At 41.4% G+C, this 25,057-nt stretch overlaps 1 protein-coding gene across 1 annotated transcript; it reads left to right on the forward strand.

Moving 5' to 3' along the window:
* Nucleotides 1–1,133: 1,133 nt before the first annotated feature.
* LOC311009675 (midkine-B-like) lies at nucleotides 1,134–10,536 on the forward strand. Its single transcript, XM_084004009.1, has 5 exons — nucleotides 1,134–1,213; nucleotides 7,689–7,765; nucleotides 8,659–8,826; nucleotides 10,001–10,162; nucleotides 10,398–10,536. Exons 1-5 carry the CDS (start codon nucleotides 1,170–1,172, stop codon nucleotides 10,424–10,426), a joined length of 480 nt encoding a protein of 159 aa, XP_083860135.1. The 5' UTR covers nucleotides 1,134–1,169; the 3' UTR covers nucleotides 10,427–10,536.
* The last annotated feature ends 14,521 nt before the right edge of the window (nucleotides 10,537–25,057 follow it).

Raw genomic sequence — 25,057 nt, forward strand, 5'->3', positions numbered from 1 at the left:
TAACGTTTGTTCTTGTTGCCTAAACCTAAGTTGGTTTTGTCGTCTAGAGCTAACATTAGTTTTGTTGTTTAAACCTAACATTTGTTTTGTTAAACCTAACGTTGGTTTTGTTATCTAAACCTAATGTTGGTTTTGTTGTCTAAAGCGAAGTATCGATCTTTTATTATATGAACTATAAATATTGCAAATGCACGTTAATCCTTTTGGCAAAACTTATTTCTTCAATCCACTATATGGTGCTGACTTTTTTTTTCTGAGTAAAATCGCCAAGTGACAGGAAGTTGGTCAAGACAAAGACGGAGAGTGTCGGCCACTGAAAACTTTATCCAAGTAGATAAAACCAATAAGGACAAACTGAGTAAATAGCAGTTGAATGTTTCATGTGTAATAATGTTTCAAATTGCATCGTGACTTAGGTATCGCGATTATATTGTATTGTATAAGTTAATTTTTGGATATTATCGTATTGTGGGGCCTCTGGTTTTTTAGTCTAAATATACCTGTACATCGTTATTTTAAGTCCAACCACAAGGTTTTCCTGAAACCCACCTTTTGTTTGGCGTCATTCCGTCCCGACTGACAGAAAAATAATTTCTGTCAAGTAACAGAACCAAATTAACAGTTGGACTTGTCAGTATTTAAGTTCCGATAACGCAGTTCTAGAATGTTGTTTTTACGTGTTGAACAAAGTCGACCCTCAAAGCTTCTCTGATACATTATATTATCAACTTTTGATTTTCTCCGCTGTTATTCATGTTTTTTTTTTATTTTATGTATCGTCCTCCCTTGATGAAGATCAACTCCACATTATGGGTATGAGATGAAAGCGGAGACAGTCTTGCCTCGTAAGATAAGATGCAACATGATCAAACACAAAAAAAAATCAAAAAAGATTTTCCTTGCCTCTTGCTGCTTTTATCATCTGCTGATGCCGATCTATACGGTCAACAGGGGTGGAAAAAACGGGTCTGACCTGATGACACATCTGTGTGTGTGTGTGTGTGTGTGTGTGTGTGTGTGTGTGTGTGTGTGTGTGTGTGTGTGTGTGTGTGTGTGTGTGTGTGTGTGTGTGTGTGTGTGTGTGTGTGTGTGTGTGTTTGGGGTGAATGGGGCTAATGCAACCAGAATGAACTGGTTTGGGAGACAAAAGCAGGGGCTCTGGGAGTTGCATGAGCAGGAGGAGACAAGAGAGACTCAACTGGCAACTAAACAAGTAAGTTCAGCTTGTCTTTTAAATTGTTAAAAAAAAACGGTGTACTTCCCTGTTAAAACGCCAGCTTTGCTAAAAATAAATTGTGGCTTTATAAGACTCTTGTAAATGTTGCTTTCATATATGTATTGGGTATGTAACACACTGCTGGCTTCTTCTCTTCTAACCCATTTTGTTTGGTGCTTATCATCTGCCCTGCCCGCTGGGTTTTATTACTCTTTATGTAATTGTCCCATTTCCTGTGCCAAGTCCCTGCACTTTCCCCACATCTCCACTTTAAAATACTGCAAGTAAAGCTCTTCTATGCATACTTCATGTGTGTGTGTGTGTGTGTGTGTGTGTGTGTGTAGCAGTTAAGCTATTGTAGCACATTTTTAAGTTTGATTAAAAATGTTAAACATGCATGTTTTTGCTTCCTGCTGTTAGTAGCCTCGCTGTAAGTTTGTATTTTTTTTATTTTTTTTATTTTTGTTGACAAATTGGTGAGCAGCAACCAACAGGTGATTTAGAGAAAAACAAACACACATACACACACACACACACACACAGAACACACACACACACACACACACACACACACACACACACACACACACACATATATATATATATTTGTATAAAAACATGAAAACATTTATTGTTCACATTATTCCTCTGCTGGAATGTTTGTGTCATATGTAAATATTGTTGAGAATATATATATGGCTGGTTGAAACAATTAACTCGCCACCTTCTCAAGCTCTGATTGGTTGATGGATGAATCTTGTGATATTAGTGTGTCATATTTTATTTTACAGAAAGAAAAACAATATCTATCTAAAATACAGAGAAATGTATTTTTTCATAATTTCTTTAAAAATTGGTAATAGATGAACAATATGACTGGCGATGTGCTCTGCAACACAGTATAGCTCTGTAAAGCTTTTTTTGTTGTTGTCATAGAAACAGTCTTTATTTTCTCATTCCAGTCCAACATTTATTGATGTTTCAAATTAAAATTAGGATCAAAGGCCTGGGTTCTTCCTGGTGCAGTGGGTTCTGGGTTCCTCCTGGTGCAGTGGGTCCTGGGTTCCTCCTGGTACAGTGGGTCCTGGGTTCCTCCTGGTGCAGTGGGTCCTGGGGTCCTCCTGGTCCAGTGGGTCCTGGGGTCCTCCTTGTGCAATGGGTCCTGGGTTCCTCCTGGTGTAGTGGGTCCTGGGTTCCTCCTGGTACAGTGGATCCTGGTACAGTGGGTCCTGGGTTACTCCTGGTGTAGTGAGCCCTGGGTTCCTCCTGGTACAGTGGGTCCTGGGTTCCTCCTGGTGCAGTGGGTCCTGGGTTCCACCTGGTACAGTGGGTCCTGGGTTCCTCCTGGTGCAGCGGGTCCTGGTACAGTGGGTCCTGGGTTCCTCCTGGTGCAGTGGGTCCTGGGTTTGGTTACGTGTTTCAATATGTTGAAAACTGCAACCGTTATTTAAGGTTGTAGTCTAGTTGCATGGGAACAACATTTTGTTGCCTAAACCGATGTGCATTGCAGGGAGTTCACAGATCCACCGATCATGACATGATCTTGGTGCTTTGTTTCTCTGACTTACCGTTTATTTCTCGTTTCTATCGCTTGTTTTTGGCGTTTTTGACTTCCTGGTTTTTATTTTGTAGTTTATTTCCACGTCGTCGCTGTTTGCATTACTTCGTGTTTTTGTTCCCTGTGTTTCACGCGGGTACGTGCTTGGTCTCGTCAGCCTAATCACCCCCAATCACCTCCCACCCTGCCCTCCTGTTACCCACCTGTGTCTCATCTCCCAATGAGCCCTTGTGTATTTAGCCTTCCTTTGTTTCCTGGCCAGTCTGTTTCTCCGGTGTGTGCTCCCAGTGAGATTTGGGGTTTTTTCTTCACCGACTTAAAGTTTGATTTATTACCGTTCCTATTTTAACTCGTAGCCTTCTTTAGTTTGACTGTTTTTGCAAGCTTTTAGCGAATTAACTTTTTTCGTGAGCCCCAACCTGACGGATCACGTGTTTCTGGGCTCAGTGTATGCAAATGAATAGTGAAGAGAAGCGGCTGTCGAGGGCAGCTGTGCTGATTAAAATATTGGCGTGTTTTTTTGGACGACTGTGGAAAAAACCCGCCCGTTACAGCTGTCACCGAGACGTGTTTGTGCGCTGTCTCTCAAACTATCTGTCTTCATTCCTTCCCTTCGCTCTCCGCTGGAGTTAGTAGGTCATCCAGGGACCCAGGAAATGTCATTTCCGCTCGGTTGCTTTTTCAAAATCCCTAATTACGGAGTCAACAGCTACACACATACGCACACACTGGGCCCTTATGTCCAACCTCCTTCACTTCGAATAATTTGGTCGGACTCTAAACTCCTAAGTTGGGTGGCTGGGGAGCAAAAATGTGTCTTCTTCGCAGCACACTTGGCTTTTCAGATTAAAAAGTGAACATGCCACAGAAATTTACACTGTCAGCCTTGTATTATGAAGTGTGTGTGTGTCTGTGTGTGTGAGAGAGAGAGAGAGAGAGAGAGAGAGAGAGAGAGAGAGAGAGAGAGAGAGAGAGAGAGAGAGAGAGAGAGAGAGAGAGAGAGAGAGAGAGAGAGAGAGAGAGAGAGAGAGAGAGAGAGCAAGCGAGCCTGTGTTTTGCTTCAATAACCAACCATGACTCTCGGTGCTGTCAGATAAGAATGCTGGCTTTGCTGAATGCCAGCTCTGCAGAAATTAAAATTAAAGGTTATTTGTTGTAATCGCGGCGCTGAACTGCAGAAGAAGCACTCTGAAGCTCAACTCTGTCCACTGCAGGAAAGCAGGACGTAACTTAAATTTCTTCCTGAGATGACAAGCAGGTAAAAAATCCCAGCCGTGACCCACCCTTTTTTTACAGGGTCAGGCTGTCGTGGTACAGTCGCCATGGGAACCGTTGTCCACCCTGCAAACATTCTTGAGGTGCTTTAAGATTGAACACAAAGTGAATTTCCACTGTGACCTAAAATCACTTGATTTTTTTTTGTTGTACGTGAGAACATTTTTTCATTGACGAGAAGCATAAAATGTGCAAGGACAAGAATTACAATGTTGCAGAACAAAGAAATAAATAAAATAAAATACTAGAAATATGCCCTCCAGTAGTGCCGAATTCACTGTTAACGTAGCTCGGGACAATTGATACTAAAAAAAACACGTCTCCTAATAATTACTAAATTGTATTATAGATAAGATTTTGAAGAAAGATCTTGTTTTTATTGTCTGTGTTTATTATACAATAAGTACAGCAGAATAATAATAATAATCTCGGGAAAAAAATAACTGTTTGTTGTCTAAACCTAATATTGGTTTTGTTGTCTAAACCTAACGTTGGTTTTGTTGTCTAAACCTAACGTTTTGTAGTCTTAATTTAACGTTGTTTTGTTGTCTAAACCTAATGTTGGTTTTGTTGTCTAAACCTAACGTTGTTTTGTTGTCTAAACCTAACGTTGGTTTTGTTGTCTAAACCTAACGTTGTTTTGTTGTCTAAACCTAACGTTGGTTTTGTTGTCTAAACCTAACGTTGGTTTTGTTGTCTAAACCTAACGTTGTTTTGTTGTCTTAACTTAACGTTGTTTTGTTGTCTTAACCTAACGTTGGTTTTGTTGTCTAACCCTAACGTTGTTTTGTTGTCTTAACTTAACGTTGGTTTTGTTGTCTAAACCTAACGTTGGTTTTGTTGTCTAAACCTAGCGTTGGTTTTCCTGTCTAAACCTAACGTTGGTTTTGTCGGAGACCCCCAAGTGGTCTCTTCTGTTTCAGTTCAGGTTTACAATACTGATGATGTAGATACCAGAAAGCCCCAAGCGGAAAACAAGACAACATGCACACAGCTTCAAGCTTTTCACACAGTTAGTTTGATAACTTATAAAAGCTGAGTCGATTTGTAGGCTATCCATAGCCTTTGCATACAGAGCACAAGATGGATGATTGGACAAAAGTAACTTCAACAATGCGAAGGTTACTGACTCATCTTGTGTACATGCTTCATTTACTGTGATTTCAATAAGCTGAGGCTAGATTTGTGTTATGTATGTATTCATAAAGGTTATTAAGGCTTTTCTTCCTTTTGCTTGCACAGCAAATACCTTTTCAACCAACCATCACGACCCTGAAGAAATGTTTCCTTTGTCAGGACTGATTTTTTATTTTTTTTTGTACTGTGGCAGATGGAACTCTGGGTACTGACAGAGATAATCAGAGCAGAGAGAAGAAAAGTCCCTGTCGGGAGTTGAGAGTGTTTCTGTCTGTTGACCAGGATTTATATTTCGGGTAGTGGCAATATAGCATTTAATACATAGAAATGTCCCATCTTTAAATCATTCTACTTCATCAGGACAGTGTGGGTGTGGCTTTGATTAGCCAGCAATGAAATACCCCGATCCAACCACATTGTCAGAGTTCAACCGGTCTAAGCGTAGACGTGACCTGCTGTCTAACGGGTCACTACTTGGACTCACAGAAACGACCCTTGTGGCTGGTTCCCAGGAGGTTTCTCGGTCACTGGCTTCAACAGTGACAGAGTGTACAATAGATAAAAAGCTTTTGGCAGACTGTCTTTCTTTCTGTTTCGGTTGGCCTGTGGTGTGGGCAGCAGCTTCTTCATTCATCCTTGCAGTATGTGTGTGTATATATATATATATATATATATATATATATATATAAATCACCACTATTGCTACTTTGTACAAGTCCCAGATACAGCGGCTAATGAAACAGCCTCCTGTCATCATCGAGAGGTGTTTCAATTCAGCTGTATTCAATGTGAATAGCAAGACACACATCGACAGGTTTACTACATCAATATGCGCCCAGATCAAACACGTTTTTGTTGCGATTTATCTGCAATAAATGGATAAAAAAGATGCTGAAGTAACGATATAACAATGATGATTGGTAAAACGTGAAGTTATGGTGTTTTAAGTCTGTCAGCGAGACGATACGCCAATTGGATGGTGTTCGGATCGATTAGGGCTAGGCTATGCTAACATTGTATTTCATCATCACGGCAGCCACCTTGTTGTTTGTACCCGCGATAGTTTGGTTCGGTGTCTATACAAAACTACGTGAGATAGTATCGTAGAGCTCCGGGAGACCACCGTTAGCATGAACGCGGCATTGCTAGGGGAAGTTGCACATCAATCAATAGTTTCGGAAATTCGCATCTAATCCGATACTTATTTTTAGTGTCGTTTATCAATTTATTTTGTTTTTTGAACAACCCTAATCCTGACTGAGGTCACGTGGGTCTTCCATGTGGGTGAAGACCTCTGTCAGCATCCCCAGCAGGCCATTAACTTTTAACCTGAACCACCTCATTGTGGGTCATTCCTCGGCTCCATCACATGACTTCTGACCTTCACGCCTTTATACGATTCTGTTGTTTCAGCTAATGAACTAAGAAGGTAGGAGGTAAGGACATTTGAGACCTTGTCATTGACCAAACCAAGTCAAAATAATGGTATTGTGATCATTCAGCGTCTGATGATACATAACTAGGACTGTGGTTGACCACAGTCTGAATATTCTTTTATCTTCCTGGTGCTACTTGGGTTGATCCTGGAGAAGCTTGGACTTGTTTCCTCATGGGAGGCCTTTCAACTCCAGTCCCTGGACAGGTTATTAGAGCAGCGATGCATAATTACAGCCTGTGTGAAACATCCACTCCATCATGCTCTGCAAGCTTTGCTCGCACTATTACTGAGAAATCCTTCAAAGATATTTAGTCTGAGCTTCTCACGAGGACACTCACACCGTCCATGCTTTGTTTGGAAAATATATCTGCATTTGAAGGTGTATATTGTAGTCGAAGGTTGTTTCTTTACCTTCAAAGCAGCAGTTTGGCAAAACATTTGTGTCGGACTCCACCTGATGAAACCCACAAGATGTGTCACATGAGTGTCTCAATAGAAATGTTCATTTCACGGCAACGTCAAGGCTTCGGGTGAGTCGGTGGATCTCAAATGTGAATGGTATTCATCTTCTCTTGTTTTTTTTTCTTATCTTATGTCTATACAAAAAAACCTGGGTCACTGCGATGCTGAAGGTCCTTAAACTTGCATCCTCTCTGCTGGCCACCAGGGGGCGACTCATCTCTTATTGTCGCCCGCAAAACAGTTTTTCCAGGTAGCCATTCAAATGGTGCAACAGGCTTTAACTACTTCCTTCTTGTTAGATGGCGGGGCCTTTTTTTTTTTTTTTAATCAGCCGATCCTGATGCATCACATCTCAGTGCAATCGGGAGTTGGGATAACACCACCCAGGCGATTTAAGCCCACTGTGTACGAACACAAGCAGTAGTTATGCTGTTGCTTTGTAAAAATTGTACTAATAAAACATGTGCTTGTTGTGCTCCCCTGGCGGGTTGTTATGCACGGCGATGGCATGCTGGGAAGAGACGAGGGCCAAGGGTCAACACTTAATGTGCTGTTTGTGTCCCTGTTTAATGGTGGCTCTCTCACCACTGTGTGTTTTACAGGATGAAGGCCCAACTGCTGCTGCTGTTAGTCACCCTCATCGTCGTCAACACTGTAGCTGGAGGGAAAAACAAGAAAGGTGAGACTTCTCTCTTACTGTACTCCCTATTCTCTTTCTCAACAGAGTACATTTGATTTATTATTATTAAACATGAGTTTATGGTCTTCTTCAATCCAGCATGATGTTCATTTAGAGTTAAACAGATCAGAAAGCAGGGGATGCTTTAGGGGGCGGGGCTACCTTGTGATTGACAGGTTGCTACCGCGGCCTTGCTACCACGAACTGAAGCAATATGGATGCCGATCCAGTCAGCGTATCGCTCGGGGTGCCACTTGTGTTTCGTCAGATCCACCCGTCGCTCCATCACAGTCCAAATATGGTCACTGGTGCCAAAAATTCCAAGAGGGCGGCGGCCAAAATGCCAAACATGACTCTTCAAAATGGTACTATTCATGGTCGTCATGGTTGGAACTCATTTCCGATACGTAATGAGCAAATTAAGTCTACATCGGAATACGTTCCCCATCCATCCATCCATCCATCCATCCATTGTCTACCGCTTATCCTGTATTCAGGGTCGTGGAATACGTTCCCCTCAAAATGTAATTCACAATTTTAACACGCATTTTTGCGAAACCATTGATTTAAATGTCACTGTATGTACGGCCCCCTCTAATCCATTGTTGGAACATCCCATCATGTGACCATAGGGCATGTGCCAATATGTGCAAAAAGTATTCCATCAAGATTTGTTGTTCCAAACTTGTTTTGAATTCAAATTTCGCCACCTCAAAGGGAAGTAATTCAACATTTTAGAAACTCTTTCTCAGTGTGTGTGTGTTGAGTACAGAATGGCTGTTCCCAGTTCACCAACAATCACCAGCGGACTGGATGAACTGGGCAGCAGCTCTCGACATTGTGGAAACTGCACATTTGAATTAACTATACACGTCTGATCGTTCTGCCCTCAGAGAAAAACAAACCCTCCCAGCCCGGGTCAGAATGCACTGACTGGCGCTATGGCAACTGTGTGCCTAGCAACGGGGACTGCGGAGCCGGGTTTCGAGAGGGGTCGTGTGACCAGCAGAGTAAAAAGATGAAATGTAGAGTGCCTTGCAACTGGAAAAAAGACTTTGGAGGTAACACACACACACATACGCACAGAGAGAATGGTAAAGCTCCATTACGTCTCATCACCACAAGCATCTGGAACATGTGATGCAATCCAGTGCAGCAGCCCTGCATGGAAACCCTCTGTGGGGCTAAAGATTCTGTGTCAGGGAAGATTCAGTCATTGGGATAAGTAATAAAGCCTTTTTAAAGGATCGTACCCAGAACATTTATGGTGGATCAACTCTCTGGATCCTGTAAGGGTCTAATAGTTTCCAAATTCTATGCTGTTACGTCTAATATGTCACCCAGTGAAGATGTGGTTACCACCTTTAGTCGAGGAACGGAAGTCGTTTTAGGTGGTTTTGTTTAAATTAAAGTGTGATGAAAAAGGCGCTAATGGTATAAACCCAGCTTCTAGAGCATCTGGATATACCAAAATCTATGAATTACTTTTAACTTTTAACTTACAACTCTAGAACTTCAAATTCAGATTGTATGTCCATTTCTCCTACCCCGCCTCCTCCAAAATGTACTATTGTAACATATTTTGACCCTTTTAAAAGTGTTTTTAATTGTTTGTCTAAGGATATTTCAGCTATTATTTACATCCTGGTATTTGTCGTAGCTTGCTCATTTCTTAAACCACTTTTTAAAAGATGCTCACTTTAGATTAATCTATTATTTGTAAAATGATAATAATAAAATAATAGAAAAACACAAAGCCAAGGTCATAAATGACTTGAACGTAAATTGTGACAATGGTAGAGTCTCTACTTTTACTAGTTCACACAAAAGTTTGACAAACGAGAATTAAATAATGCACCTTATTTGGATTTATTCTCGTAACTTGCTTCCTAAAAGACAAAATACCTGCCAATTGAATCGGAACAGTACGATAATCATTTTAATGATGCAGCTGTTCTATGATTTTACCTACTTTGATTTCCATATAAATGCTTGGAGTTTAATTGGAAAACCAATTCAAATCGCTCCACAAAAACAATTAAGTAATGCCAAAGCTTAACCTTGGTATTGTAAATTTGAGTTATGAGGACGCCCAGGTTCCAGCCTGGTTCCGCTAGACCAGTATGTTTCTTTTTGTTTTGTTTGAATTTCATAGTCATTTTAGCCCAAATGTGGTCAGATTTGATATGAAGACTTATTGCATGTCTTTTGTCTGCCTCTTTCCATCTCTTCTAGCCGACTGTAAGTATCGCTTTGGTAGTTGGGGAGAGTGTGATCCAAGCTCCGACTTGCGGACCAGAACGGGGACTTTGAAGAGGGCTCTGTATAACGCAGAGTGTCAACAGGCTATTGCTGTCACCAAACCGTGCACTGGAAAAACCAAGACAAAAACCAAAGGTGAGACTGCTGTACGTGAAAAGTTACACTCCTAATATGTAAGTTAACCCCTGAAAATGGACAATTACTGTCATTCAAACAAGAGTATTCATTCAACCATGAATGTCTGGACAAAATGTCATGGTAACCTGTTCCACAGTCGAGATATTTGAAGTGATATTATGGCACCCATTTGCTCATTTTATTGTTATATTCTTGTGATTCTTATTTGCACCTCTGTGTCTTTTTTTTTCAGGAAAGAAGAGAAAAGGCAAGGACAACTAGAACGTTGCTGCGGAGATGAAAAGAAGAACTAGAAATAATTATCGATCGCACCATCTGACAGTCGCACAGTGGCCTTATAGAACAACAGCCTGATAGACTATAAGTCACAGTCCGGAAGGCACTAAATCTCTATTGGACTAATAAAGGGAGCCTCACCTTCAGCATGAACACCAGCTGCTTCCAATTAAAGTGCATTGGAACTTGTGACCCATCGTCACTACTGAACGCTTGATAGATCAAATGCCTCTGGACATCCAATCCACCATCGCTACAACGAGACCATAGCTTCACCGAGACCATATCTACACCATAGCTTCACCGAGACCATATCTACACCATAGCTTCACCGAGACCATAGCTACACCGAGACATATCTACACCATAGCTTTACCGAAACCATAGCTTCACCAAGACCATAGCTACACCATAGCTACACCGAGACCATATCTACACCATAGCTTTACCGAGACCATAGCTACACCAAGACCATAGCTATACCGAGACCAGAGCTAAATCAAGACCAGAGCTACACTGAGACCATCGGCTGAGACCATAACTAAACTGAGACCATCGACTGAGACCATAACAACCCTGAGACCATAACTAGATTGAGACCATAACAACCCTGAGACTATAACAACTCTGAGACCATCGACTGAGACCATAACAACCCAGAGACCATAACTAGACTGAGACAATGGACTGAGACCATAACAACCCTGAGACCATAACTAGACTGAAACCATAACAACCCTGAGACCAAAACTAGACTGAGACCATCGACTGAAACTATACCTTTGAAGTTGTCTCAGCTCTTCTAATCTTCCCGTCTAAATCATGTTGTTATCCACACACAAACGGTTTCTTTGTGTGTCATTGTCTTCCACCCTGATCAATAATTCTTACCACAGGACCGACTTGTAGAATAAAGTTGGGAATATTTACTTTGTAAATGTGCCTTTGGACATAAAAGCCCCATTATACAATCCTTTCACTTTGAAGACTGGGGAGCAAAAAAATCCTCCCATTTCAGAATAGCAAATGTTTTTCTCCTGTAGAAGGTTTGCATTTTCCCTTTGTTTATTAAAATGACAAAACATATTGTGTCTTGTTTGTATTATTGCAGACTTGTGTAGACATGAAAGCCCCACATATTTATATTCTCCTTTCTTTTTTTGAGCAGGATTTATTCATAATGGACCAGGTTTTTATTTTTTCAAGTGCGAAAAAACATTGCAAAACATACAAAGACATTGTTTTTTTTTGTCTAAATCCAACGTTGGTTTTGCTGTCAAGACGTAATGATTGTTACGGATCCCCTTGGGAAGATCTGGATCACAAGTGATCAGGAGCTGAGGGTGCACCTGTGATCTCGCTCAGGTGACTGCAATCCATCAGTCAAAGAGGTTATATAAGGGAGTTGCAGATCCCTGATCAGTTTGTGATGTGTTGGGAGGGTCAACACCTTCAGTTGGCTCTCTGGGTTTTGGGTGCGAGTGTGTGTTTGTTTTCGCTGTTTGTTCATTTTCTGGGTCCAATTCTTTAGTTTTTCTGTCTGACTGAGATTATTGTGCAGTATTTTCTTAGTAGTTTTGTCCTTCAGGCTTTTATTTCTGGGAATGTAACAATCGGGGGCTAGTCTAGTATCTGGAATGAACCTGTCACTTTGCAGGTATTCTATTGGTAGCTTTTGAAAAGCTTGAGAATTCAGGTTGGACTCGTTTGTGGAGACTCCAGAACTATTTGCTCGCCAATTTGGTGTTACTGTGACGGCGGGGAGCAGACAGGATGGTGTAAAAAAGGGTAATCTGGTTATTGGAGGAACAAATCCTTGCTGATGCCTCTGAGCCTAAGTCCAGGTGACGAGGGTGACGGGGAAGTGGGTGTCGATGAACCTGCTGCTGAGGTGGGTTTGAAACGACTAGAAATTGAGCTCAAGGTGGAGCAAATGAAGGTAGAACAAATGAGGATGCGTTGCTGTTGTTAAACTATAGGAGGTGTGCTTGCATCAGCTAGTACCAATAATATCATGAATGAACTCCTTCCATCGCTCTGAACTTTTAGTGATAAGGAAGGCGTGTCCATTTTATAAGCCCGTCTACTTTTTTAACGATCCAATCAAATGCAAAGCACTTAATTTGAGTGAATGGAACTGTTTCCTTAAGAAAACATAAAAGAATGAATGTTGTCTTTATTTATTTTTTAATAACCACATTCATGTCTGTCTTTTTTCCCCCACATATCTCAAGAACTAATCATCTGATTAACTTTTTGACACTTTTTATGTACATCATAAAAAAAGATGGATAAAAGTGAATTCCCAGATCTCCCACAACGGTGCCTTCAGTGTCCCGACAAAGGAGGCTGCTGGGCTTTAATATTTATTTAAAACCCTTTTAATACATATTTTAGTTATATGTATTCAAATATGTATGTATTGCTTTAGTAGTTTAGCTTTAACATTTTTGCCATATCCCATCCTTCTCTTCATGTCATGGATACTTTTCCTCCTGCATGTATTATTTCCTGTCTTCTTTGGTGTTCCTGACCGGTCTACCTGATTGGTTTCACCTGGTCCTCTTTATCCTGGTCTTTGCTTGTTTGGTCTATGCAGGGTCTGAAGGGCAGCTTCCACTTGTTGCAGCAGCCTTTTTATCATTTATTCACACCAAATCCGTAATTTGTGATATTGGCTGAATAAATAAAACTCACTCGTCGCACCACTTTGATCTCGTTTTCATGACCTGATTTGAAAACGCATCCAGTCAGCCTCTCTCTCTTCACACCTTTCGCTTGTCACTCCGTCTTTGATGTGTGTTGGAGAAGAAAGCCTTCATCAATAAATCAGCAGCTTCCTGCAGCAGCGACTTCCATTCTGCCGTCTTCATTTGATCCACTCATTCACATTTCATTCAGCCTCCACACAAGTTGATCCCGGTGTTTGTTAACTTTGTTTTGTTATGTGACACCATTTTTTTTTCTTTTTCAAGTTTTGATATGACTTATTCAGACGAGATGTGAATGACTTTGTTAACATGCGCCTAAAAGGACAATATTCCGACTAATCTGATGGCTGATGAAAATGAATATTCCACTTATATTCTCGTTTACATGCAGCCGTTCATATTCCCATTAGCATAACGTTAGTTGGTGAATCCCATTCGTTCTCGGTGTGGATGCCGGTACTTGCCATTTATCGCGACAAAACATGTAAAAGTGGAACGGCGGGAGCTGCTTTGTATCGTTTAGATACTTAAAATCAGTTTTTGTCAGTTTTCAAGCAGTGAACTACATCAGGAACTACAACGTATGTCACCAACGCAGTCGTTAGCTTGTCTTTCTAGCTACAGTCCCAGTTTGTCATCGTACGATGTATTTTAGTGTGAAACCGCTCGGTAAACTACGTCTCTCGTCTCACAGGACGTCTTCACCAACGCAGCCATTCGCTTGTCTTGCTACCTAGCTACCTTAGCTATGTTCCAAAGTCTGTTTGTTGTTGTACTATTTAGGTTAGTGTGAAATCGCTCCGTGAACTACATCTCTGATCTCACACAACGCCCTTTTTGCTCGCTACCTAGCTACGTTCCATCACATATGTTCTAATTATCGTAGCCGATGTGTTTCATTCAGTGATGCTTTTTATCGGAAGAGAAAGAAGGCGAGAGACCTCTTGTTAGTGTGAGTAACGTTACATCCTGGTACCGAACACACACACACAGGCATTGTTGCTTCAGCGAGACGTGAATTATTTTTGGAACCACAGGTTGTCACCCCCTGATGGCCCCAGAGAGAATGCAAGTAAAAGGCACTTAAGCGTCGGATTCACTTTTTAGAATAGGAGGTTGCCATCAGTGGTTCCCAAACTGGGATACGCAAATTGGCGTAGGGGTACATAAAAAAAGATAACACTGAATTACGCGGGAGTAGACCTTTCAGGTCACATGGAATGGCTCTATGTCCAAACCCTGTTCTCTGGACACGGGTGTCCCTCAAGGCTCAGTATTAGGACCGCTTCTGTTCTCACTATACACCAGATCACTAGGTTCTGTTATCACATCGCATGGATTCTCCTACCATTGCTACGCAGATGACACCCAGCTGTTCCTCTCTTTTCCTCCGTCCTCTGACACCCACATTGCAACTCGCATCTCGGACTGTCTGGCTGACATCTCTGTCTGGACAACTGCACATCACCTCAAGCTTAACCTGAAAAACCAAACTCCTCTTCATCCCAGGGAAAGACTGCCCTCGCATGGACCTGTCGGTCACTGTCGAGGGCATCACAGTATTGCCGTCGTCAACTGCGAGGAACCTGGGTGTAATCCTCGATGACCAACTATCCTGCACCCCCAACATCACTGCTGTGGCCCGATCCTGCAGATTTGCCCTCTACAACATCCGCAGGATTCGGACCCTCCTCACAAAGGACGCAACGCAACTCTTGGTCCAAGCACTGGTCATCTCCCGCCTTGACTACTGCAACTCTCTCCTGGACGGACTCCCGGCCTCTGCGATTAAACCATTGCAGCGTATCCAGAACGCTGCAGCACGTCTTATCTTCAATCTACCCAAATTCTCCCATGTGACCCCCCTCCTCCGTGACCTCCACTGGCTCCCTGTCGCAGCACGCATCCAATTTAAGACGATGACACTGGCCTTCAGGGCCATCAATGGAACGGCACCCATCTACCTTCAAACACTGGTCAAACCTCATGCCCCGAAGCGAGCACTTCGCTCCTCTACTTCAGCTGGCCGGCTGGTACCACCATCGCTGAAATCAAACAAATGTCGCTCAGCAAAGTCCAGACTCTTCTCTGTTCTGGCGCCTCAGTGGTGGAACGAACTCCCGACTAATGTCAGGACAGCTGAGTCATTTGCCATTTTCCGAAAAAGGCTCAAGACTCACCTGTTCAGACTTCACCTCGACTAGCATAACCCCCCCCCCCCCCCCCCCCGCCCCCCCCCCCCCCCCAAAAAAAAAAAAACACCCTTACCTATAGCACTCTGATCGTAGCACTGTTGCTCTTGAACTACTAGTTTACTCAGATGAGGACCAAACACTTGTTCTACTTTTAGCTCTTACTTTATCGGCAATGATTCGTTGTGGTTTCCTTGTTTCCTTCTTTTGACAAATGTACTTATTGTAAGTCGCTTTAGGACAAAAGCGTCTGCTAAATGACCTAAATGTAAATGTAATGTAAATGAGTAGGGGATACATGAAGGGGTCCAGGCCTGTGAAAAGTTTGGGAACCACTGTTACTATGAAAACACCATGAAGCCTATCAGTGGACCTTTAGGTGGCACCAAGATGGTAGGTGGCAAGAAGTGGCCAATGATTCAACACAATTATGTATAATATAAGTTGGTTATTCAGAAAAAACTAAACAAATTATGGCGACAACGGAACTTAAAACCCAGATGAAGAAAAAAATAAAAAAGCCTTTCTAAAGCCGGAGGAATGGAGGAGGAAATGAGAACAGCGCAGAGGCAGATCAAACCCAGAGTTTCAGGAATGCGAGGCAGCCTACGGGGACGAGACCGAGTCAAACTCAAAAGAGGGACACAGAGGAAGCCTGCCAGCGTTTACAGACTATTTCAGGATAGAAACCCAAAGGACGATTTATCTCTTTTTACGAACAAGCAGGACCTCATCAATGATTTTATAAAGCACTTTTGTAGATTTCACACAGAGTTTTAGATTGGATTGAATGAGGGTTATTAAAGGTGGGAGAAGAGACAGCGCTTCATATCAAATACACCCACATCTCTGATGTGTTCAGCTCTGATGTGTTCGTCTATTACCTTTTAAAGGGCCTTCTGCGAGGTTGTGGCAACAAAAAGAAAAAGAACAGAAAAGGCATCTTGTAAAAACGTTGAATCTGACTTGATCTGAAATGTGATTAAATACATCTAAGACACATTTCAGGTAATTACTTCACCAACCTGACCACATGTGCAGTTAAGTGGCTCATCAGAGAAAGAGGGGAAAACTTGGACCCTCATAGCAACAATGGTAGTACAAAATAGGGGTAGAGCGAGTCATCGGTTGTTCAGTTCGTGGCCCAGATTGCCCCTGAAGGCTGTTCAATCAGTATATGAATGGGTACATTTAGACTGCATGTCGTGAGAAAAGCCTTGAGTGGTCGAAAAAGACTAGAAAAGTGCGATAGAAATGGTCCATTTACCAAATAAGTGCCATTGTAAATGGGAAACGCACGTCAAGCAGTGGATCAGATCCGAGGGGTTGTTGTAAATGCTCGGATTGGGCGTCTAGATGGCTAAATAAAATAGAGTTGATCAATTGAAATGTCCCATGAAACTCCAAATCGGGGGGTATTGGCTTGTTGTACATATACAAAAAATTGCCAAACTGCAGTAGCGTAATAATATATTACCAAATGAGTAGTTCTGTGGTAGTGTTGAGACACATTCGGGTATCCAAATCTCAACAGAGGAACTGATCAGGGATCAGAGCTATTGGTACCATCTCTCCACCAAGAAAGAGGACGAGTCAGGCTGATATTATATTCATTATTTTGATGGCTACGTGCACTGGAGAGGTGTGCAAAACAATCGGCCCCATCCCCCCCTGCTGCTCCTGCTGCCGGATCAACTTTGCCTGTGACTCCCACCTCTGCATTATGTGTTGCTAATGAAGGCAATAATCCTTTGTGGAGAGAGTTGTAAACCACGCACACTTTGTAGCATGTGGATGGTGACAGTACCCCCACAATGCCCTTCTACATCTCCGTTTATCACGCTGGGAATGGTAACCAGTGGAAACCAGTGGCAGGGCCCCTTATGGGTTATGAGAGAAGGCTCATTCAGACCAGAGAGAGAAACCTTCGTTTAATGCCTCCGAACTGCAGACATTCATGTAGATCATCTTGAACAAGTACCCGGCAGAGACAGAGATAGTTTGTAACACTCGAGCAGCGAGCCCGCATGAATTTTTTATCAAGCCTTGCAAAATGAGAAGAACCACAGACAACTTCCAAAGTGTTGTGACTTTGAGACTTGATACCATGTGGCAAGCATGAGGCAAATGTTGTATGTGCAGTGGAAATGTGCACAAATTTGTTTGAACACGCTGAAGCATATTCCAGAAAAGACCCAACTGTCCTGCATGCATATTTTATTTGCCTTTTTAGAGAGAAGTGAAACACTGTCATAGAGGGATTTCACGGCAGCCAGGGAGGAGACCTGTTGCTGGCTGAACTCCAGAGATTCCTGCAAGGCCTGAAACTCTTTGTAGAGGATCTCCTGTAGAGAGAGTCAGTATTGAAGATTTAGGACTCATGACAATCCGGGAGAAGCACTCTCTTCCTTGTAGTCCTCCAGGTTCTCCAGACTCTCCTGATTTAAATACTCAAGCTCATACAAAATCAGAAGCCTTAAGTTGGCCGAACCATTTCTATTAATCATTCGGTTCCTTCATTCCCGACAGAGATCTGAAGCAGAAATCTGAATGAACACTATGTTACATTCCATTAGAAAACATTACCTGTTGTGTTTCCTGGTTTATTTTGTAGTTCTTACTAGTCTCGTCGTTTCAGTTCCTGCCCTTGTGCTTCTGATTACTCACCTGCCTCCCATTACCCACCTGCCTCTGATTACCCACCTGCCTCCAGTTACCCACCTGCCTCGCGTTACCCACCTGCCTCCCGTTATCTACCAGCCTCCCGTTACCCACCTGCCTCTGATTACCCACCTGCCTCCCGTTACCCACCTGCCTCTGACTACCCACCTGCCTCCCGTTACCCACCTGCTTCCCATTACCCACCTGCCTCCGGTTATCCACCTGCCTCTGATTACCCACCTGCCTCTGACTACCCACCTGCCTCCGGTTATCCACCTGCCTCCCGTGACCCACCAGCCTCCCGTTACCCACCTGCCTTTGATTATCCACCCGCCTCTGATTACCCACCTGCCTCTGATTACCCACCTGCCTCTGACTACCTACCTGCCTCCGGTTATCCACCTGCCTCCCGTTACCCATCAGCCTCCCGTTACCCACCTTCCTTTGATTACCCAGCTGCCTCTGATTACCCACCTGCCTCTGACTACCCACCTGCCTCCTGTTCTCCACCTGCCTCTGATTACCCACCTGCCTCCCATTACCCACCTACCTCTGATTACCCACCTGCCTCTGATTAATTACCTGCCTCCCGTTCCCCACCTGTCTCTGATTACTCACCTGCCTCCCGTTACCCACCCCTCAGATTCCCATCAAGCCTTCCCCTAAATAGTCCTGGTTTGTCTGTTTTTCTTTGTTTCCCTAGTGTACATTACTCACCAGCGTTATTATTCTAGTCTTCGTCTTCATGGTTTTGTCAATGGATTTTTGGGTTTAGCTTATTCCCACTGTCTTGTTTGCCTGCCTGACCTGGTCAATAAGACTGCTTTTTGTGAAACAACCTGCTGCTTTTGAGTCTTGCGTCTGCCCAGACTGCAAGTTTGTAGTAAATTCTTGTATTTTTAACTTGTTACTTATGTATTTTACGCAACACATTTCAACGTCTCTGTGAACCAACCCCGAATTGATTCTTAACTGTCTTGGGTTACTGATTCACTAAATACGTTTTTATGCATGTATGTCCATATATATGGACATATAGACTTTAGGTATATCTGTATTTGCATGGTGTCATCTGTTTAGTAAATGTTTAATTCATTGTGATTCAACTGATGTGGTTTTATTCAGTATTTTTTCTTTCTTTTTCCCCCTGGACCCTAATGAATCCAGAACAGAAACTTAAAATGATCTTTCACACTCATTTTTAATTAAACGTCAAAAATACATAACGAGTTCCACAGGGATTACTGACTATGACAATCAATCACACAACCTCCACATGTCCATTCCAGATATTAATAAGTGGGTAACTGAAGTTTTCTACAGTTAAACTCATTCATGGACTAGAATTGATCTGAAATATCTATTCACAAGGAAATAATGGTAGATGTTTGGTAGTTCTAGACCAACTGGAGGGAACACATCACTTCATTGGCTCCCAGTCTGTCTCGGTGTGGATTTTAATATTTAAGGCTGGTAGGGGGATCGCTCCAGAATATAGCTGATCTCCCATGAGCATGGATGCAACCAAAGATCCTTGGGTAGTTTTTTCCTCACCACTTTCCTCACGTACTTAAAATATTGAATGATGACCATCCATGTTTCCATGTAAGTCACTTTTCCATATAAAAAGTTGATTTAAAAAAATGTGTTTAAATTATAAAGCACAGTGTAGACTCTTCTGTTCAGTTACAATTAAATGCATTATTTCATGAATTATTGTGTAACATGCTAATTATTAAAAATCTTATTATCAATTAAATATACATTGGGTGAAAAGTTTGGATGTGGGGGAGGGTAGCTGCGCAAAAAAAAAATGAAGAAACAGGATACGTTTCGTAAAAAAAAGCTGTTTTTACAGTGCAGGAGAACAATAATAATTAATATAACTATAGTCTGTGGCAATATACTGGGTTGTGAGCAAAGTTTTCAAACTCGTGGGCCGAGAATTCTCCGGCATCGAGGCAAGGGGATAAAAAACAATCCTATCACTCGCACATAGATGCCTGCCTGATAACTGTAATAAACAACTATTGGACTCCAGTGTGAAGACAACATTTTGCATGAATATAGTTTTTTTCACGCTGCTGTCTGCTCATTAGATTTAACACATTTACAAGAGTAAACAGACTGGTGTCAAATAACACACTCCGATTTACACTTCCACATATGGGTTTGTTGGTACAATATTTCATTTTAATTGTGTGTGTGTGTGTGTGTGTGTGTGTGTGTGTGTGTGTGTGTGTGTGACCGTGTGACCAATTCACATTCCTGGCAGCGATTATTCACCCCTCCTAACAAGGCTCCAGCTAACTCTGATGATGATCCCATTTCACCATGGCAACACATATCCTCTCCTTCCCTCTGTGTGACTGACTGCTAAACACCACTTTCGTTGTTTCAGATTACAATCGTGCGAGCGGCATCGGCATTCAAGTCCATCGCTGGCATTGGTATCTAGACACAGACTTAACGTGTCCCTGAACGCCTCATGACATACGCATTCCTCAATGTTGCACTTATGTAATTACCTGAGATGTGGTGCATTAATCCGATTGTGACTTGTTAACAACCTGCTCCTCCCAATCTAGGTCAGCACCAGAATAAGTGATGTGTATCGTTTCTGTCTGTGTTGCCATGGTTACGGTGCCAATGAGGGGGTGGGGGTTATCTGTTGTTTCACAACGCTTGCTTAAGTAGATAAAAGTACAAGAAGATAATCATGAAAATAACCATAATAATAGTTGAATTGCAAATTATTTCCTGCTTCCTTGTCTGTCTTGTTTGAGCCTCACTATGCAGAATCATGTTTTCACATTTAGAACATGAATTGACATCTGATTGCTGAACCATTTAATTATCCTACCTCCTAGATTTTTCCCGTCACTGAAAATTAAACCAAATTAATATAGTATCCTTTTTTTTATTAGAGATGAACTGTTTGCTCTTTTAGTATTGTGCATTGTAGATAAAAGAGATTTGGACATACTATTAATATAATATCATACCTCCCAATTTTAGTGTGCAATTCTGTTCTTTTTTTTTTTAGTGTCTTAGTGGCTGATTTTTTATATATAGAACATATGGAATTCATCAAATTGTACTCACTGGATATTGCAAGACACATGTCTGCTGGTTTACCACAGCTGGAGGAACCCAAAACAAACTATTTAGCTGGGATTGAATATCAACAACCAGATGAAAATGATGCTGAAATAGCTCCATAATGATGGTGATCAGTAAAAAGTGTGAAGTCATGCTTTGTTCCGTCTGTCTTCAAGACGACAAGCTAACTACTTTTAAAATGCTTGTTTTCTGAATGGAGTCTGGTTGATGGGTGCTAGGCTATGCTAACATTGTAGCTGCTCCATCAACACTCCAAATAAGGTCATCTAGACATAAATACAGCAGATACCTTGTTGTTTGGACCACAGACAGTCTCTGGTTTTTCCACATAGTCTGGTCTCTGGACTAATGTGAGCTACCGTACCTATCGTAGACCTCTGGGGGACCACAGACACAGGATGCAACATTTGTTTACCTCCATTTAAGATTCTGCATTGTCGGGACAACAAGAGGAGAATCTTGATGCTGAATAATCAGGTTTATATAATGTATAAAGGCCTGAATGTAGTTTGAGACAACACACATTATACAACCTTTTGACAGCAGCTGTTTATTTGCATTATTCTGTATCAACACAAGTTGCTTCTAATACATCTTTAATACATCTCATTTAAAAAGTAATAGTAGCTGTGAATTGTGCAAGGCAATGTGCTTTAAAAATGATGCCCCGATTCAAATAGTATTTTATACAGAAATGTAGAAGAGAAACTACAAACAGCCATAAAGCATTATACAGACAAAAATACAGGTTTTACAAAACACCACTAGGACTTAAAAAAAGGCCCTGGCTACGCTGGGACACAAACTTTTAAAGAGTAAATCAACCGTTGTTCATTAAGTGCAGCAAACTGCTGTTTCATTGCAAAATGGGCCGCATAGGAAATTACACTACTTTTACTGTAGTAAGTCCTTGAAAGGTGTGATGTAACAGTACCTCACTGGAGTATTTTAACTTTTAATAGTCACAAAATTGAAATCCAGTGTTTTTGTGTACAAAACCCCAAATTGTCAATTTGTCCGTGTCTCCCGGCATTAAAACAATGTCAATGTGAAGATAATTAGGATGCTTTTTCATGGAACACGTCCACGTGATGATGCAACATCTAGAGCTAGTAGTGTAGTATTAAATATTGAGAAAGACAATTCACAATTCTCAATATGGTGGGGGTTGTGGGGACATGGATGGGTCCAACAACACAGGACTTTCAACCACCAGACCAGTGACCAGTATTGTGAAGTGATGGTTTTACAAAACTGTTGTCTAAACCTAAAGTTCGTGTTGTTACTAACCTAACGTTGGTTTAGTTGTCTCAACCCAACATTGGTTTTGTTGGCCAAATCTATTTTAATCCCAACCCTGATGTTTTTCCTCAACCTGATGTTGGTATTGTAACGTAATATTGTCTGGACTGACGGGGAGCAGGCATGAACCATACTTCCAACTGAAAAACATGAAAAAAGAGATTTCAATTTCCTTTCACAAACTGCCAAGAGACTGTGTTGTAACTGCGAGAGACTTGTCAAACTGGCCTGTTTGACAAGAGTGCTGTGGATTGAAGCTCTTGATGTTGCTCTTCTGTTGGATGAAGAGGAGGGGCAAAAAGCCAATAAAAAGATACCTTCAAAATGGGCCAAGAGTGACATTAACAAGCAGTGTGAAAATGTAAACTTTTATCCCAAATCTGCTAGAAAAATGCACCGTAACACCAGGAAAACAATGGTTTTGTGGGCAGTGCGTTTCTAGCAACGTGTTGTGGTTGAGGTCCACGTTGTAGATTCTGATGTTTGACGCTTAAAGATAACACTTGGAACTTGGATTCAGAGAAGTGCCCGAATATAAGTTCAGGAACTCGTCCCTAGTGGTAATCGCAGTGGAAACAAGGGGCTACACCTTCTATTTGGGTTTGTTGGGTTCCTGTATTTGAAAAGGTCCATTTGTGTACCGACAAAGAATTCCGTCTCGTGAGCAAAGAGAAAACGGCTGCTACATTTCGTGTTGATTTACCCTTTAAAGAGTTCTGTTGGGAACCCATGAAATTTAAAGCACATACAGTACGTATACAGATGATTACCAACATAGAGGAAAATTACATAGATGTTACATCAGTTTGGCATCTATATTACAGATTTCCAGCTCCCAATATAAAACATCTTCATTCAGGGATACACTCTGGACATAAAAAATGATGTAATAAGTTGTGGGGAAGAAATGTTTTGTTATCACTTAACTGCTGACATTTTAAAAGCAATACTCTGACAAAAATATAAGACAGCAATTCACAATGCCTTTAGATCACTATAACATTCATGCTCTGTACATTGGGAGCTTTATTTAATATATTTTGAAGGAAAACAAAGTCTCCTCTCTTTGGAATGATTCCATATATGATTGATAGTAACAATTATTCATATTCAGTGTGTTGTGTATTTACAGTCATGAAGTTTAGCTTGAACGTACAGTGGCGTATTTTACACTAGCGACTAGTTACCCCCTTTGAATTATACATTTCACAGACTTTTACATAGAGGTCTTTAAAAATGTTTTACAGCAAATGAAACAAAATCTCAGAACCCAATGCAGGTTTTATATATAGGCTTCAGTTTGCTCATTCTGTACATAGTTCATCCTAACAATAACACAGAAAATGTGATTTGTTTGTTATATTCTATTAGTTAAAATACAATTTTTGTGCGAAATCTTCTGATAAGAAGATAAAATCAAGTATCATCTGCCTAAAAATGACGTTCCCACAACTGCATTTTGAATTCCATTTCAGGGAAACGCATTTAGTGGAGGATTACGTGTTGCTCTTGAAGTATCACAAATTAGTTTCAAACAAGTCTGCGGTAGTCCACGTAGGGAAGAGGCCTTGGTGGTGGATGGGGAGACTGATGTTAGCGTCCTATTAGAACCAAGTAGTTCTGTTCACATAATCAATGTACTTTTGTTGCATTTTTGTCCAAACTGATGTTTTTAGGAAACCATAGTTAACTATGTAGTTATGTGACCTTTGGGTGCGACTTTGTGATCCTCCAGGGATTTAATATTATCACCATGATATATCCTTCCTATTGCGATTTTAAAATTTTGGACTACAAGTTGAAAAAATGGACCATTTGGCTTTACTGTCTGTATGAGACGCAATGGGCTTTCAAGTAACTCCAATGTTAATGTTAATTTTGTATTTAAAAAAATGGGTAAAAGATGGGGTTTCCTGTACTTGTGTTATGTTGCTTACATTACATTATTATTATTTTAAGCTTTTCTGAAACTTAATTAACAAAATGTTGTTGTCTCAATCTAACTTTCTTTTTGCTGTTGAAACCTAATTAGTAAGTCGTTATTTATAACCCTAACCCCAGGACATTTCCCCTAAACCTAACGAAGTGATTTAATTGGGTAAACCTAAGAAAGTGATTTTGTTTGAATCCACAACGTTAACCGGGTGTTTACTGCAACGGTACGCTGCTCTACCCGTATGTGACGAGTTGGGATACTGTTCCGTCAACTATGATAATACTTAGTTTTCTTTTAAACTTACATTTTTAATGAGTGCAAAATTTGTTTTGCATTGATGCAACTTTAAAGACATTTCCGTTGTTAAACTATGTAATGAATACAAAAGAACACTGATTATCGAGCAATATCTGATGAAATAATTTTTTTTTTATATATATTTTGGTGCAGCGGAAGCAATGTCGTTGACGATTCCAGCCGTGGCAGCGAGTTAAAAACTCCTGGTGCATAGAAAACCAATCAATGCAGAGTTGTCTTTGGAGGTGGGAGGCAATTTGTTCCATTGTGACAGGAGGTGAGGAAACCTCAATCATGCTTGTTAGACCTAATGTACGCCCACAGCATCAAAGCACTTCATGGTCCCCGTGGGTCGGACTCTGCCCTGATCCCTCTTCCCTCCTCCACCACGCTC

Source organism: Eutrigla gurnardus (assembly GCF_963514095.1).
Source record: "Eutrigla gurnardus genome assembly, chromosome: 24".
Classification (NCBI taxonomy): domain Eukaryota; kingdom Metazoa; phylum Chordata; class Actinopteri; order Perciformes; family Triglidae; genus Eutrigla; species Eutrigla gurnardus.

What these genes read in the sequence shown, in the direction of transcription:
- LOC311009675 (XM_084004009.1), top strand. Translation starts at nt 1,170, where the DNA reads ATGAGCAGGAGGAGACAAGAGAGACTCAACTGGCAACTAAACAA. An exon ending in TGGAGGGAAAAACAAGAAAG is followed by an intron (nt 7,766 to 8,658) that starts GTGAGACTTCTC and finishes TTCTGCCCTCAG; the next exon opens with AGAAAAACAAACCCTCCCAG. An exon ending in AACCAAGACAAAAACCAAAG is followed by an intron (nt 10,163 to 10,397) that starts GTGAGACTGCTG and finishes TTTTTTTTTCAG; the next exon opens with GAAAGAAGAGAAAAGGCAAG.